We start from the raw sequence: 18,824 nt of genomic DNA, 5'->3' as shown, positions 1-18,824 counted from the left end.
GTATTTTTAAAGAATTGTGTTCTTATTTTCTTCCAGAAGGAAGGTGTCTACGGGATTTTTACTGAAAACTGATGCTCAAAACTATGGTCAATTTCAACTAGAGACATCAGTTGAGGACCTTTCAAACATTTATTCGTCTTGTTAAAAGAAACGATGTATCTGTCACTGATATTGGCGTTTATTTTGATGATTTTATTAGAATTCTTATCACCGTCAAATCGTCTTGAACTCGATTATCCCCAGGTTTCCCCTAAAACCATGGTTCAAAGGTCTGTACTTCAGTCGGGACTTCATTCGCAACTTCTCTCGACTCATATCCAATCACTGTTCGTTATGGCGGGTTTACATTAGGGAGATCTATAGCTATAGATGGATTTATTCACCCGAAAATAGATGTGAACGGGTGAGAATATGTGAGAAATCACTAAAGTTGGATGCAGTTCTACTTCAGGTGAGTAAATTCACCGAAAATATGAATATATTCATTATATAAGTTCGCGCTAGTGTAAATAGTTGATGCGATTTTTATAAATCTCATCATATTTCTTCACACGAATATATCACTAGTCTAAACCCACCCTTAGACTGTTATTTCGATAACCAGCTACAATCTCTACGTGTGTAGTCAAGGTTATTATTTGTTATATACTATTATTATACTTATACTATTTGGTCAGCCTAGGTTTGAATGATGCTATAGCCATGAAGTAAAATTATGTGTATACGGTAGTCATATATTATCGAGAGTACAGATCAACGTAACGTTATGCTGTGTCAAGTAATCGTTAACTATTTCTGGATCTATCTGCTAGGAGCATGAAATTCCTATAAGAATTGTTCACGCCTAACGTGAATTAGGGAATTTTGTCGCAGCATCCGACCACTATCCAAAGAGAGCTGTCGCATCATCTATGTTCACTTATTTTCTCACTTAGAAGATAGACAGATTCAAGCAATAGCATTAGTATCGCATTAAACCTTCTACGCATCACACCGAATTATCGTTTCGTTTATAAAAGGTGGAGCAATAAAAGCTCATTTTTTTAGAACTTATCCCAAATAATCGTAGACACTGATTCCCATATCCGAAAAAGGACTTTATCGCGGTAACAAGAATATTTCAAAGTCGTTTAATCAATTCTAAATTTACGCCAGTTATTTCGGAACTTGTTTTGGGATTCGCAAGGAAACATATGGCTGGAATTGTTATCATTGCGGTTGCCAGAACTTTCAGGCTTTTTTTTTTGTCAATAATAAGACTCATTCGAATTTTGAAACTAATAAATGTTTCCTAAATTCCATTGATTGATATTACGGGACTGAAATACCGATTTTTTCATATCTGATTTTTTTTGGGGTGGTTTGGCATGTGTTTCGAACCCAGAATTTTTCCATCGCTTGAATCCCAGCCAATATGAAATATGAATGATAATGCATTCAAAGCAAGGTATCCAACCATGTGAAACTCCGATATTGTAATTTTACAAGCGTTACGCAGAAGTTGTATTTGTTAAAGAATTGACGCATTTACATAATTTAATATTCTTTTTTTCAACTTTTAATGATAAATTTTGTGATATTTACCAAATTTGTATTTGATCTTCAACATACTACTGTGATACGAACATTTTCATCAATGGATTATTATGGTTTGGATTCAATTAAATCCTAGATAAAATTTAAAATATAGTAAAAATATAAAAAAATTAAGTAAAAAAAACATTGCTATCACTTTTCTCACTAAAACGTCAGTTTACGCTAATCGGACAGTGTTCATTTGAAAGCTTGTGTTTTTACCTAAATTTTTTAGGTAGTTACAACCGTGACAAACAGCGGCAATACTACTAGTAAGCTGGTTTTCTAGAAAAACCAATTTTTTATTTTTTTTTGTCGAGCCTAATATCAAGATTAAGTTTTACAATAACTAATGAAGGAGATTTGTTTTGTTTTCCGAACTACTTTTCCTTTGACCCCAAAAAATCCAAACTATTATTGAAGCTGCGTAGCGTTTCAAAGTAATGTACTTTCTTTTCAAAAGTTGTCAAAAAAACGTCAGTATCCCAGTCTTTAAAAAGTCATAAAAATGAAATTTCATGATATTGCGCCCAAACTTGGAATTTAAGCACTTCAATATTATAGCAAGAAAGGAAAAATATTACGAAACAACTGAGACAATTTTCATTTTTCATGACCAAGAGCATTGGCACAATATCTGTGTCAGTCCCCGCTCCTAAAGATATTTATTGTATAAAAAGAATCAGTCAGAAATTAGACTAGAAAATTGTCACATATCGTAAAACATCTGAAAACAAACAATATTTTCAATATTTCCTCATTTTGTAACTGTCAGCCCCAGTTATCACCGTTTATCTAACGAAAAGCTCAACATCAGTGTTTGTGCGACTTTTGAACAACTTTTAAACTCACCGATTAACAGGTAAATATTGACGCATTTTTATGGATAAAGTGCTAGAAATTGATAACTGAAACTAAATGCAGATCTTTTTTTCATCAAAAACATATTCAATGAGTTGTGAGTTGTGAAATCTAGAAATTCAGTGACATAATGACAGAACACTGTCGAACCCGCATTCGCTTAAATTCTATATCTAAGTTCTGATAAAAATGAGCGTCTACTCCATGAATAATGAAGCTTAGAATATTATATAAAATAATTCTTCATTAAATGTTGGTGTTTTCCTAACATATGATTAAAAGAAGATGATTGCTAATTCAAATTTTGTGATAGGATGATAAAAGATGAATCAATTGTGAACAATAACTGTGTGGAATGGAAAAGGCTGTTTTTACCTTCTCCGCTGAATGATTACTGGAACCGAATTTTACGCATTTACGCACACTTTACCCTACACAGAAATTACTTTTTCACTGCATCATCAAATTACACAATTTACATCATCACATCGGCATCGGGCAAACAAAAAGCAAACCCTGTTTACACAAGAATAATTAACACACTCGATACACTTTCTACAATTCTTCGTTGAACTATTTCCCGTTGCGAAGCTTTTCCACTCACTCTCAACGTGAAGCATACGTCAATCGCGCATTACGCTACCACCAGCCGCTACCACAACGACGATCTTTCTGACCTTCCCCGAGACTCCGGGTGCCCACTTCACTTCCGCTCCTTCCCTTTCCCCTTCCTTCAGCTAAGCCGAGAATAGAATAAAAATCGATATCGCACCTTAGCACACAGACATGCCCTTTTTGACACCACCTTTCCGATAGTCGGTCACGGCACTTTATCATTCACTATTCATAGCAAGTTCAGATTCTTCACGTCCCGTACTCGAAGGTCGCGATCACTCGGAACGACGCCACTCGTATGTGTGTGTTGGGTAATTCAATCAATAGGCTCACGCTGCAGCTCCGGTGTGGAGTTGGTTTTAACTCGATAGACTCCTATCCAAACGCGCCTTCATCCTCGTTCGTAGCGGATCTCCAACGTTACAAGATCCGGCGGCGGCGGCAGCAGCGACTCTTACAATCTAACACGGTCTCGTTTTACAGGTGAACGCATGCAAATGTGAGCCGTCAGGTCAGATCAGATAACCTAGAACGAAAATAATCCAAAATTCCTTCGCTTAGAATGGTTTATTTGTGCTATGTGGCAAATGTTTGAGAACAGAATGTGGATTTAACGTAAACTAACGTAAACTAACGTAAACTAACGTAAACTAAAACATTAAAAAATGTTCTAATTTCGGATGGCAATTACGAAAGGCAACTCAACTAAATTAATATTACTTAAATCCTACGTTCCGGACTTACGGCGGTTGGCCGTAAGACGTTGGCCGATGAAAAGATAGATGTGACTGACTGAAGGCTATAGCGAGATAGGAAGACAGGATCAGGAATTATCTGTTTGATGAAATTTATAGTCCTGATCGGCGACACAGACCATTCTTCTTTGGGCTCCTGAATAGCCTTTTTCAAAGTGTTGAAGTCTGCGTCTTGTTAGAGCTCCGCAGTTACAATGTTCAAATGTTCCGAGATTTCGCTTTCGGCACTACAAAAGCGAGAAATATCATCTTGCATTCAACCCATGTTTTTGAGATGGTATTTACTCGGACAGTGTCCTTTTATAAAACCAGTCAATGTGCTGAAGTCTTTCTTATAAATACTCAACAACTGTTGAGTAATTTTAATACTCGGAATGATAATTTTTTTTGACTGGCTAAGTTGTACAGCCATCCAGTTGGCCGTCACTTCCCAGTCTTCCCATTTCTTCAGCTTACTCCTCAACACACATTCAGAAATTCCACAGAATGGTTCTGGACCAGTGAAGGGTGAGCTTGAGCCACGTCTTGCGAGTTCATCAGCTTATTCATACCTCGGTTAACAGAATGCAGGTTTAATAATCGCGTCGACTCTGGTTGAATCTCGATGTTGCTTTTAATTTTTTTTCTTTTACCTTCGCCTAGGAGCGTGTTGGAAAATGGAAAAATGTCTCCAAATTGATTGGTCTCATTTCCTGCCATTGTCCGTAAGCTGAATTATGACATTATCTGGTTTTGCAGGTGTTTTTGCAAAGTAAGTTTACATTTAGTTCGCATTATTAACCATGATGGTAATAAACAAAATTAACATCAAAGTTTCCTTATCATAAAATAAAATTTTAGTTAATGAGCTAAATATGTTGGTTTTATAAGGTCACTTTAATGGTAGTCGGAGTCGGTAAATTTTGTTCCGACTCCAACCCCGACTCTTGGTACAATGAAATTCCTACCGACTTCGACTCCAACTCCTCTACTCCGAGTTCGACTCCATAACCCTGCCTTGTACCCTACTTTCAGGAAAGTTCTAAGGACACAGATTACTCGACTAAAAAGCATGTCTCTCAGCTCAGTCTCGATGTCGGAGTGGCGAATCCCAGTGAGTTGTCAGAAACCCAAGATATTTATTTCATTCACCAGGAACCATGTCGCTTATGAATTCGCCGTCATAGACCTCGTAGTCACCGGATTCAGTAAGCTGTTCTTTGCCATGACCAGGGTTGCCAACTATTATTTTCAAAAATCAGGGAGAATGAAAATAAAAATCAGGAAAAATTAGGATGCTCATATTGTGTTGTCCGGAAATTTCGAGCCGATTTTTGGAAACACAAGCGCATGGTTTTCATAGGCAGACATACATTTATTAAAATTTATGTGCACAGTTTTGTTCCACGATCTTTCACCATCTTTCACAAACCCTAAAAAAAATTATCCTCTCAGAATATGTTTGCTTTCTCGCCGAAAACTGTTTTATATACAAAAGAAAGATATTTTCATTATGGACAGTAAATGTCGAAGTTCGTATGCTTGAGAGAATTTCGCAGGTACCTTAACCTGTGATTATCTTAAGGCGCAATATTCGGAACGTTCTTCGTCTTTCAAGTCCAAATTACCACTTTTGAACCGTGCAAATCACGTCTGACTCAGTTCGCTCAGTTGGAGCATGGTCACCATAAACTTCCACCAAAATGCGATGACTTTCCGCAGCTTTTTTCTTCATATTGAAGTAATGGGTTCCCGGAATAAATCGCCACAGAAAACGACTGCAACAGAAACCACCGCTTATAAAATGTGTAGTAGGCTATAAATATTGTGGCGCGGTATTGTATTTCAAAACAAGAATTAACCGGGCAAACGTATCGCCCCAGGCAAACGTAACGCCCCGGGCAGACGTATACCGTCCGACGCTCGCTAGAGCTCGGTCGGACATTGCTAAAGGATCGTATCCTATGTTTCAAACTAACCGGGCAATCAGTGGATCCCAGGTTTGCGTGCGAGACACCGCCGCTTCCGACGGCGGGTCGGCGGTGGACTCGGATTGCGTCATCTTGGCGGCATGGGCCGCCTCGATTCCTTATCCTCGCCAAATGGGGACTTCGTCCCCATTACATTGTCCTCAGAATAAATTTCGAAAAACGAGAACAAGAGAATAAATTTATAATAGAAATGTGAGGCACATGATGTTTTTCCCGCGCCAAATATTTCTAGCCTACTACACTTTTTCTAAGCGGTTGTTTCTGTTGCAGTTGTTTACTGTGGCGATTTATTCCGGTCACCGAAGTAATGAAGTAACACTCCCCGCAAAAACACTCTCGGTGGTACGAAATTCGACATATTCGAAGTGGCAAAAAAAACTATGTTGTTTACGCTTCAACTTTTTGACATATACTGAAAAAGACGCGCAATGACAGTAGCTTTCCAACGAATATATATTTAAGAAATTGCAATTATTTTTTTTTGTAAATAAAAAAAGAGTACTAATTTTTTTTTCTCATTGTATGTTTTTTTAACAATTTAACATCAATGCTCTAGAACTTTTTCTAAGACACTATTTTGATACGACTCATAGTTTTTGAGATATGAATTATCAAAGATTTCTCTTACTAAAATTGATACACCCTTTTCAAAAGTTACACTTGAGTAAAAAAATCCCAATTGCTGTGGAAAACTCATATTTCCGCATAAGGGATAATCATTTAAAAAAAAAAAGACGAATTTGTTTACTCGTAGCTTGTTCAACATCCCGCAGGTTTATTGGCTCGTTTGTTAGCTCCTATCAATTCGACAATTTCGGTCATTCTTTCTTTCGGATAATTGAACCGTTGCAAGAAATATTTCACATATTCTTGTAATCCTTTGTCACAAGCTATCTGCAGAGCATCATCACCTGCATGCGTCTTAGCGAATGGGTCAGCTCCACGGTTCAGTAACAGTTCGACCGTATTAAATTCTTTACGTTCTACAGCGTAATGTAGAGCAGTTTTACCAGAGCTGTCTCGTTCGTTGATTTCAACTCCCTTCCAGATCAAATAGCTGCACAGTTTCTCCGATCCGATCGAAGCCATAAGACATGTTTTACCGCTGTGGTTGGGCTTGCGAACGTCCGCACCTTTCTCCACCAGATGTCGAACAAATTCCAGATTCAGTGTACCACAGGCGATCAGCACCGGCGTTGATCCACATTTGGAAGGAGCATTCAATTTTGCCCCTAGCTTGAAGAGACATTCAACGATTTCGATCTTCGAGTATTTGCTGGCCCATCCCAGAGGGGTAAAGGTATCTACAGAATTACTATCTGACACGACGCCTTCGTACCACTCGCCGCTGCACAGTTCCATGTCTGCATGGCAAACCCCTATAAGATACTTGGCGATTTCAACGTTTCCACGCATACACGCGATGGCCAGTGGTGTTAAGCCAGTGTCCGTTTGATCCACCATTTCCTTGCGGATGCCCCGGGATAAGCGATCGATTCGGTCCCGTAGATCCCTGGAAAGGTGACCATTGTTCACCCTCGCCTCCCACAGCATAGACTTCGCTACTTCTTCCTCAGTGTTTGTTCTGACCGATAGTCCCATATTCGTATTTGTTGATGAATTGGTTGATAACTGCTTGTGTTTCGCTTTCGACAAATGCTCTTCCAACACTTTGAAATGATTAGTATGATATTGGATTGATACTTTGGTATGACTGGTTAGTTCTCAAGAGATTGTATCAATATATATCCACTATAGGGTAAAAAAAACCTTTCAAAATATGTACCCTGGCTCTACGAATGTGTACCCATGATCGCCTAGGTAGAGAACATACTGTACCTCAAAGTTTCGTTTGATATAGGCAGTACTTTGGCAGACCACAATATTTTTGCGGTAGATATTAAGGTGTTAACGGATGAATAAACTTACCGCTATGTACTGGCTATAATTTCCTTCTGTTTGTAAAGGCCGCTGGAGTTCTCATGGTATGGGGCTATTTCCCGTGGGCTGGGGTGGGAAACTTAGCGCAGGTCAACGGTATTATGACTGCAGATGGTTACATCGACATTTAGTGCGAGAACCTGGAGGAATTCATGCTGAAAATGGGGCTGGAGGATAACACCATCTTCCAGTAAACTGACCCTAAAGGCGCGTCCGCATTATGCCGAACGATGCCGATCGCCTGTACCAGGCAGGGTTGCCAATAGTATTTTTCAAAAATCTTGAAGATTATACTTAAAGAAAACTGGACCTTGTAAAACCGTCGGTTTTGATTTATCTGATACACCTTTTGTACCCATTCCAATGCTTCTTCGTGTAGTATTCATATGTAGATCATAAAATGGCGAAATGAACCATTAATTAATCATACCATTCGAACAGAGAATGACGTTTCCCACTGAACATTACTGTGAAACAATATTTGAGGATCCTTTTTTCTAGAATCTCTAGAAAATACGGTTTTATTTTGGAAAATCTTGAAAAATCTCGTGTTTATTATTTCATGTTAAAAAAATCTCTGATAGATGGTTGTAAAACTGCTCGAAAATGTGATCAATCTGTTCTTCTAACTCGAAATTTGTCATTTCTGTAATGTTTCTTTTGACCATCTTCGTTGCTATCTTTTTCGCACTAACGAAGAGTGTAGAATAAAAGAACCTAACCGTACTTCCGATTTGACGTTTTGACATGTGGCAACGAACTGACATTAAACACGAGAAACTGTCATCTCCGTGCACTCATTTATGCAGAGATCTATGCATTAGATTTCTGGAATAATTTTTGATTGGATTCCACAATTTTTTTTCACTACTGAATTGAGCACAATCAATACGAAAACAACACTGCTCAAGTTTACTTTGGTATTTAAATTATCAATTTGTTTTATGGAAAACATATTTCTCTGCAATTTTTGATCATGTCCTTTGGTATTTTACTTCTTATATCAGACTTGTTCAAACCAAGTTTTGGTATCAATATCAAAATGATGTATCGTTAAGTATTTTTTTCCTTGAAAATACTTGTTGCTTGGGTTTTATGCTCACACAGACAAATTACATCGGAGTTGGGTGGGTCGTCTAATTCTGTGATTGCAACAAAGGGTTGCCCTCAAGGAGGTGTTCTATCACCCCTCCTTTAGTTACAATAGTTGACGACCTTCTGCTAAGTTTAGAGGCAAAACGATTCGAAGTCGTCGGCTTCGCCGATGATCTAATCATAATGGTACGTGGCAAATTCAACGACGTGATATCGAGCAGAATGCAGATGGCCTTAAACCTTACATAATCTTGGTGTATCACAAAAGGTCTTAGCATAAATCCCTCAAAAACAACAATTATTCCTTTCGCCAAATAGGAAAAAATACATCATCTGAAGTCTTTAAATCTAGGGGGAGAGGAAATAAAATGCACCGCTTCAGTAAAATATCTAGGCGATATCCTGTTTCAATAATCAGAAAGACCAATACAGCCCCAGGGGCATGTTCTAAAATGATAAGAAGAACATGGGGCAGTGATATTCCAGAAATTATCTGTCTCGAGATACAAACAGTAGCACCCAATAAACGATCTAACGTCCGTTAGCGTCTTGAGCTTGAGCTTGGGTAGACTGTACAATTCGTAGTTGCTCTCCGTGATTGACCTGAACCTACCAAATTGCACAAAGAACACATAGAATGACGCTTGGAACTAGCAAATCGTTCTCGTTGTGCAATTTTCGGTGATTCGAGCTTTAAATGGTCAATAACGACGCTGGCCACGTCCTTACAGTCACCAGGGGTAGGGGAGGAACGTTGGTATGATATACGCCGCCCGAAGGCCAGAAGGGTCGCCTCTATAGCGTGGTTCCCTAGCGTTTATCATGGAAGGGATAGTTGTTAGTGGGAATGGTTAAGAAAAATCAGGATTCACTGCGGTAAGTGATGCGATTCAAAAACGACATCTGATACAAAAACACATACAAACTAATACAACTATACACAAAACAAATTGGAAAATAGAACAGCAGTAAGTGATGTGTGATAACCTGAAACAGCGAAATTGCACAAAGAACACACTGAATGACGCTTGGGAGTAGCAGAACATTCTCACTGTGCAAGTTTCGGTAGTTCGAACTTTAAATAGTCAATAACGCCGCCGGCAACGTCCTTACAGTCGCCAGGGAAAGGGTAGGAATGTTAGTATGATAATCGCCGCCCGAAATCCAGAAGGGTCGCCTCTATAGCGTGGTTCCCTAGCGATTATCATGGAACGGGAGAGGTAAAAATCAGGATTCACTGAGGTAAGTGATGTGATTATGTAAAAGCGAACTAACAATCACTGAACCAGACGAAAATCAGAAAATTCCATTTATCACAACACGCAGCGGAGTTAATATTTAGGTATCCTGAGAAGGAAAACCGGTAAAATTGATCAGACCGGCTATATATTCTACTATTCTAATATTTTTTGTCGAAATCAAATCGCGAAAGTAGAGAGTTGGAAAACCTTAGAAGGGAATCGAGAGAACTTTTCTGAAATTAATCGACCCGGTGATATATTCTGTTGTTCATTGCGCTTACGCTTTATAGAACCCCAATAACGGCGGTGGAAAGTTATCTTGAGGAAACCTGAGGAGGTGACCGAGATAACTTCCTAAAAATTGATCAGACCGGCGGTATATTTCGCTGGTGGGATAGCACATTCTAACCAGACTCCAACATAAATTGTCGTGTTGACAAAGAGACATGAAGTTTGGCGTTTCTCTGATATGGAACACGACGGCTATCGCATTGACTAATTCTGGAAGTTCCTCTAGTTTGTTGTAGTTGTAGTTGTGGGAATTTATCGACTGTTTGATTAGTAGAAACTCATGGTTCCCGGAATAAATCGCCACAGAAAACGACTGCAACAGAAACCACCGCTTATAAAATGTGTAGTAGGCTATAAATATTGTGGCGCGGTATTGTATTTCAAAACAAGAATTAACCGGGCAAACGTATCGCCCCAGGCAAACGTAACGCCCCGGGCAGACGTATACCGTCCGACGCTCGCTAGAGCTCGGTCGGACATTGCTAAAGGATCGTATCCTATGTTTCAAACTAACCGGGCAATCAGTGGATCCCAGGTTTGCGTGCGAGACACCGCCGCTTCCGACGGCGGGTCGGCGGTGGACTCGGATTGCGTCATCTTGGCGGCATGGGCCGCCTCGATTCCTTATCCTCGCCAAATGGGGACTTCGTCCCCATTACATTGTCCTCAGAATAAATTTCGAAAAACGAGAACAAGAGAATAAATTTATAATAGAAATGTGAGGCACATGATGTTTTTCCCGCGCCAAATATTTCTAGCCTACTACACTTTTTCTAAGCGGTTGTTTCTGTTGCAGTTGTTTACTGTGGCGATTTATTCCGGTCACCGAAACTCATAATGGGGCTTCGAGAATAATGAATAAGTTCAGTTTCGAGATCAATATCAGGAAATTCATTGACACAGTTGTAAAGTAAGAACTAGGACTACGTGTTTTAATTATTCGAAAGCAACAAGTAATTATTTTCATTCAAAATATAACGATTTGAAACTGCCTTTGGGCGTGCTAATCTGATAAAGTTTTTTTTTTCACGCCATCATCAAGCTTTAATAGATGTCGACAGGGTATTTTCGATAAAGCGAAGCGCTTCGGAATATGTAGATAAAAACAAAAAGAGATTAAACATTATGCAAGTGCGGACTGGAAAGCTTATTTTATGTTGGCTATTATGACAATTCTCATTTCCAACCAGAAAAACTTCGTATTATTATTACGGATAATTTTCATTCTAATAAACAAAAAAGTACAAAATCCAGAAAAATCAGGAAAAATCAGGATCATTTTACAAAAATCAGGGCAAATTAAGTGTTTGTCAGGATATCAGGGAACGTGTCAAAAAGTCTGGGAAATCCTGAAAAATCAGGAAGGTTGTCATCTCTGGCCATGACTGTTTCTCTTGAGCGTCAAATTGAGGGAGTTGAGTGCCAGGCAATACCAGACCGGGCTGAAAAAGTCAGCTTGGAATATCCCCCCCTTTATCGTCTGCGTTTTATACAGCAACACATTTTTCCCATCAGTAAGGTGTAGAAACGTGCTCCAACGCCTCATCACATGTTGTAGGAACCTCAACTTTGTAGACGGACGAAAAACGAGTGAGGTATAGTGTCATAAGCCTTTCTAGAGACGATATAGGTCATGCAGTGGTTCCGATGATTATATAATCTGACTATGGCTGCGTCGATGATAACCTGATCGCTGCAGACATGCGGATTTTTCTTGCATCCCTCTGCTCATCTGTGAGGATGTTGAGTTGTTCGCAGTATGCTTAAATTTTGGAGGTTATGATGCTGCGTAGCTGCGTTTATACAGACTCGATGGGTATGTAATTTTAATTATGGGTTCAATGTGTTGCTGTCTTCCGGTAGGAGGAATTTAACCTTACGGGTTGCTAATTCAGGAAGGTTGTGTGGTACCGCGAGGCTTTGCGGACATCGTTCTCTCCGAAGATGATAACTGGCATCTCTTAAATTTCACCACAACTCTCCTCGTCTTAACCACATTTACCCATCGCGATGTTATACTGGAGTCTTCAAAACATCGTCCCAAAAGACCAATGCATCGCTGATATCTGGACAACTTTCCCTGTAGTTGGGCTTATTGTCACTTATATGGTCGAGGGTGTACGAGGGTTACGACCGTTATAGTCCGTTCCCAAAGCAGTGTAGATGAAATTGGCGCGGATCTATTCATGTCTAATGTCCACATTACCAGTCGCCACGTGATACCCACGTTTAGTAGACGCAGCGTTTCTTTGGTGATGTTGATGGTTTCGAGCTGAACCCGGGTGGCTCTTGCACATCGCCTTCCAACCATTGGCCGCTGGCTCTTACTCCTGTTCCAAGATCAGCTCCAGTTAGGGGCGATCGTATTCTTAGTGGTTTAAGCACTAATTTATTGGTGTATTTCCTTGGCCCGAAAGACAGTGAGATTGCAAGGTATTTTAGAGTCCTACCCTGCCAACAGGGCATTTTCGGGGCGCCGCCACAATCGATCACCCAACTTCGAAGCCAAACCGGCGACACAAACCGAACCTCCTTGTGCTCTAGAGTGGACTTAATCATATGTTGAAGTCTACTTCATGTTAGAGCTCCACAATCGCAAAGCAAATGTTCAGAGGTTTCGCACTCGGCATTACAAATGCGATATATATTATCTTCTATGAAAGCTATGTTTCAAAAATGTTATTCGCTCAGACAGCGTCCTGCTATAAGACCAGTCAATGTGCTGAGGTCTTTCCATTTCCTTAGCTCACTCTTCAGCACACAATCAGAATATCCACAGGACGATTCTGGACCAGTGAAGGGAGAGCTTGAGCTGTGATTTGCAAGTTCGTCTGCTAGTTCATTTCCCTCTATACCTCAATCGAAAGGAATCCAGTAGGGGTAGTGGGGGTGATGTGGTCACGTGAGGTAAAGTGGTCACCTGCTTGTTTGGTATTATAACTATTGACTATTGACACCGTATTGATAGTCATCTTATGTTTGAAGAATTTTATGACTTTTGAGTCATCCTGTACTACAGTGGATCTGTCGCATGTCAAGAAATATATAAAAACAAAAAACGCTCTCTCGGAAGCCATTCGGCCGTAGTTTTGTGCGTTACGAATTTAAGGAATTTCTAGTGAAATTTACTTCATTTGACCTGATACTTGCGACAAACCAACAGTTTGGACGACTGTTCACATATTCTAGGGGAGGTGAACAGATATTTTGTTCAATTACAGCGATTATTTCGCATATTTCGCATTTCGTTGTTTGGGGGCAAAGTGGTCATTGGAGGATTACTACTGACCATGTTCTGTTTTATATACCTTATCACCTTCTGCTCCTAAAGAGTTCTTCTATGGTTTTAACCCAGGAAAAATATGCCACCCCATCCAAAATCAAGCCTCATTTTGAAAAATGTGTTTCCTACTACATTTTTGTACGTATGAGAAAATTTCAATTACGATTCTAGGTAAATAGGCCTAGCTCATTTCATACATGTACCTAGTATTTCAATAATGATTTAAACAAATTTAATCAAGAAAACACGCTGTTGTTTAAATCTATCTCTTCTAACACACACACACAGGTGGCCACTTTACCTCCTCACTAAAAAAATGTTCGATTTTTCAACCTTTTTTATAATAATGAAAAATGTACTATTTTCAATTTTCATAATAAAAACCGCTTACTATCTTGAACTACAATAAGTTGAGCTACAATATTCTTTGAAGAACGGGAATTTTAGTGGTATGTGGACACAGGAAATGGACATGTTCCTTAGGGTGAGCATATTCCCCCCATTTCCCCTATAATTTTGCCGAACTTGTCTGACTTAGTTGCCGTGATAAAACAATTTTTGAAGAGCACTTGAAAACTTTAAGGGATTTTAATGCCGCTTGATTGTGTGAGAAGATGAATATCTGACTCGAAAGCAAATATAGACATGATAAATATTTACTTTGTAACGTGATAACACATTATCCTGTTTAACACATCTTTCCTTTCCCACACATCATAAATTTCAATGCATGTCAAGTGCAACCAAATATCGCTGTCCCAAAATAATAAATAACATCAGAACTTTCGAGTCAGATATTTACACATTCTATATTGCAGCTGTTTCTGCATGAAAAACTGTTGGCCATTTTAGCATAGGTACAGGAATGTTTATTCTGGGCACAGATCGAAATTATCGCTTGGCTGTGAGATAAGTATTCAGTCAATCAATTCAGTTTTCGATGAGTTGTGCAATGTTGAGATGTTCGTCTCTTCCTTTTCACCGAAAATTCTTTTTCAGAGAGAAAGAAATGTGGTAAAATATCTATCTCTAAAGTTTAACGAAATTCGTCTCTCATTTAGTACTGAAAATATTTATATTTTATGTAGGACTACGTTTATTTTTTATGTAGGACTACGTCTTTCTTTTCTGTATCGGAGTGTAAGTTTAAAGTTTCGAAAACGCGAACGTGACGCTTTGAGTGCAAGGTTTTGAACGTTAATAACTCTTTGCCGGCTGAACGGGGTGATATGATAATCACTTTATTCGAAAGACAAAATATTCAAGGATTATATTATTGTTAATAATTGACACGAAAACATGTTTGAATAGTTCAAAAATTGCTTTGAAAACCGGCTGTTGAAAAACTCAAAACTGTAGGGGTAGTGGGGGCAAATTGGTGACCTGCTTGTTTGGTAGTATAACTATTGACTATAGATGCCGTATTGATAGTCACCTTATGTTTGAAGAATTTAATGACTTTTGAGTCACCCTGTACTTCAGTAGAGCTGTCGCATGTCAAAATACAAATAAAAATAGAAATTACTCTCTCGATAGCCATTCGGCCGTAGCTCTGTGCGCATGGTATCTAAGGAATTTCTCGTGAAATTTAGTTTATTCAATCTGATATATTGGACAAATCATCAGTTTGAACGTCAGTTCACATATTCTAGGAGAGGTGAACAGATATTTTGCTTAATCTCAGCGAATAATTAGCATAGAAATTATTTTGATGTTTGGGGGCAAAGTGGTCATAGGTGAATAACAACTTACAATGTTCTGTTTACTAAAGCTGATATACCTCATCACATTCTGCCCTTGAAGATGATTCTTTTGTGGCTTTGAGCCTGGATAAATATGCCACTCCAACTAAACCAAACCTCATTATGCGGAACGTTATATGATTCTTACTACGTTTTTGTATGCAAGAGAAAATTCAAATTGAGACTTTAGGTGAATAGGCCAAGCTTATTTCATACATGTACCTACTATATCAAATGTGATTTGAACAAATTTGGACGAAAAAAACGCATAAATCTATCCCATTTAGCTTGATATGTGCAGGTGACCACTTTGCCCCCATTAGGTGACCACTTTACCTCCAAGCAAAAAAAAAGTTCGATTTTTCACCTTTTTTTCTAATGATGAAAAGTGTACTATTTTGAATTTTTATAGTAAAAGCCGTTTGCTATCTTGAAGAACAATGAGTTGAGCTATAATATATCGAGAAACGGGAATTGAAGCGGTATGTAGGCGCTGGAAATGAGTATATTCTCATTAATTTATAGTGCGGATGGTTTGTACTGCAGTTTTTTGCGAAACCCATATAATATGACTTTGGCATGTGTTATTGGTGTCAAATCGTCTTCAAACTATAACAAATATTGCTAGCTAATGTGAAAGGTGTCTACAAACTAAGTTTGATTTTAATTTTTTATTTATTCATCACCGTTACGAATTGTTTATAATTCCACAGACTGAATCCTTATATTAAATTCCTAATCCTATTTTTAAAGACAGTTTTGGACACGTTAAAATCGAACACGGCACAAGCACTATTGAATTCACGGAAATAATTCTCTAAGGGGTTATGGAATCCGTAGGAAGTCCTATGGCGATTGATAAACAACAAATCTCGCTCACGTAGTTGTCGGAATGGTACATAAAGTGATACATAATATAATAAGGATGGACAGTCAACATTTCCATTTAACAGATCAAACACAAATATTTTTTGAAGGTTGGCGCGCCTAGAAGCTAACGATCCCAACACGATCAGTCTGCAGCGGCTCGTGTAGTCGGGGAGATGGGCTGGATCTATCCAAGGGAGTTGTCGGAGTGCATATCTAATGAAACTGCGCTGTACTATCTCCATTCGTGTGATTTGGGTGCTGTGAAACGGAAACCACACACAGGCAGCATACTCCAAAATGCTACGTACTAAGGAGCAGTATAGCGATTTGATTGCGTAAATATCTCTGAAGTTATTTGTGCACCGACAAACAAATCCAAGGGCAGCAAACGCTTGTTATCGAGGACGACTCCAAGGTCACGAATGGAATCAACACGCTCTAGTGTTTCGGGCCCGACTGAATAACGGAATTCAATTCGAGACTGCCGGCGGGTGAACGACACTGTTTTGCATTTTTTGATGTTCAATTCCATTCCGTTATCCTCACACCACCGCCGTAGCTCCTCTACGTCAGCCTGAAGCGCGCAACAGTCAAGATGAGATGTTATTGATCTATAAATTTTCAGTTCGTCGACATAGAGAAGTTTTCCAGCACTCAGTCGAAAGCTCAGGTCGTTTATGAACAAAACGAGGATAAGCGGCCCAATAACACTTCCTTGTGGCACCCCTGATGTCATAGGAAAATATCGAGAGTGAGAGCCATTGATGTTTGCATACGCCCACCGCCCAGATAGGTAGGAACGCAACCACTCACACATCCAATACGGAAAACCTAGGTGACTAAGCTTCGTTTTGGGGAACCTAAGTTCGTGGGGAAGCTTTCGAAAAATCGAAGTAAATTGGGTCTACCTGGTGTCTGAGCTCTATTTCCGTTGATAAAAAGTTAGTGAACGTCATCAGATTAGTCGTTGTCGATCGTTTACTGACGAAGCCATGTTGATATTCAGATATCATCGGTTGACATGCGGTATATAAAATTTTATGAACTAGTCTTTCGAATACTTTTGCCACGCAACATAGAATGAAAATGCCTCGGTAATATTCAACGGCGTGATTGGAATTTGATTTGAAGATCGGACATATTGAAGCTGTTTTCCACTGATGTGGAAAAGTGCTGTGACGTAGCGACTTATTGAAAATTATTGTCAATGGTATCTGCAGAGACGTGGCGCATTCTTTCAGGAACAGTGGCGGAAGTTTATCAGTTCCAGAACCTTTAGACACGTCCAATTTACTCAAGGCAGACGAGACATCGTGCTGTGATATTTCAAACAGCGGTAAATTCAAATCGAAAACTGGACAATTCCTGAGACTGTCAGGCGAGAATGCTGGTGAAATGGTGCTGTGTACCGTTTCGAAATGATCTGCGAACAGATTTGCTATTCCTACCGGGGAATCAGCACTATTACCGTTGAAAGTCATCTCGGCTGGGAATCGATTTGAGTGCTTCCGATTGCGAATAAACGTCCAAAATAGGAGGGGTTTCGCTTCGCAGACGTCTCCAAGAAAAGTTTATCCGCAAGTTGGGCCCCGCAAGAAGCTCAAAAACGTCGTGTTGGACGACGAACGTGTTGAACCAATTATTACAGAGTCAGCGGTAGTCCTACGATCTTGCGGTTATAGCACAGATATAACCCACTTTTTTTTTAAATCAGCATTTTTTTTCTAGATTTGTTCAAGATGACTGTGCAGAACAATTTTTCATTTGTCCTCCTGCATGATGAGCAACCCGAAACCACGTTAGTTTTAAACTGCGAAAAAAATTAAGCAGAACTGTTTACAAACAACAAAACACTGTCAAAAGCTTGCATATTCGACCACTGGGAGCACCACTATCGCCAAAATGAAGTGTCCAATTTGTAAATGATCTAAACTTTACATATCCCTCGCCAAATCATGAGCGTTTTGCCAACTTATCTGCAAACAAAAATTTAAATTTGACACGGGCCTTGCATCTGGCAGAAGCTGAGGTAAAATGTTATCCCGAGATTTGTTTCAAGTCGGCTTCCATTGCGAAACATCCTTTGAATTTTGTCAGCATCTGTACGGCCTATGGACGCGGTTTCTGGTCACTTTTTTCTGTTTGAGGATCTGATAGGTTTGTTTACTTGTTCAGACCGACTTGTAACCTTTTCGAAGACAAATTCGCCGCACAGTACAGCACTATCAGCGTCCATTTTTTTTTCGCCGAATCGAAATCTGAGATGTTGGGATTAGCCTTAATATGTCAGATAATCTTCAACCGCAGTTAACGATAAACGGTTCCACTTGGATGCTTGGTTTGCGACCGTCGTAAGGGTATCCGTGTGGTTTTGGTGGCTCGCCATACTGTCCTCTTGGGAAAGTTATGCTCGTTCACATATCGACGCTGATGGATTTTGTAAGTAAACGCACACAATGTTTTTTTTATTCATGTATGCTGGAAAACTCGACACTACGTCGTCTCAAAATTATCTGAAACGAAATTGGCGACTGGCGACTGGCGACTGAAGACGCTACATTCGCCAAACGTGGGTGTCGCATTTC

General features: G+C 39.4%; 2 protein-coding genes across 2 annotated transcripts in view; both read right to left on the bottom strand.

Annotated features, from left to right (window-relative positions):
- The window catches only part of LOC129778502 (inositol-trisphosphate 3-kinase A), a 511,575-nt gene that overhangs the window by 491,378 nt on the left and 1,373 nt on the right, over positions 1 to 18,824 (bottom strand). Inside the window, exon 2 of the mRNA XM_055785428.1 lies at positions 2,812 to 3,577. The gene's annotated coding sequence lies outside the window, so the exon portion shown is untranslated. The remainder of the gene's footprint in view (positions 1 to 2,811; positions 3,578 to 18,824) is intronic.
- LOC129774427 (protein fem-1 homolog C-like) lies at positions 6,536 to 7,378 on the bottom strand. The gene has a single exon (XM_055778164.1). It carries the CDS (start codon positions 7,376 to 7,378, stop codon positions 6,536 to 6,538), a length of 843 nt encoding a protein of 280 aa, XP_055634139.1.

This window comes from Toxorhynchites rutilus, chromosome 3 (assembly GCF_029784135.1).
Source record: "Toxorhynchites rutilus septentrionalis strain SRP chromosome 3, ASM2978413v1, whole genome shotgun sequence".
Lineage (NCBI taxonomy): Eukaryota > Metazoa > Arthropoda > Insecta > Diptera > Culicidae > Toxorhynchites > Toxorhynchites rutilus.
This window is presented reverse-complemented; position numbering and strand designations above follow the sequence as displayed.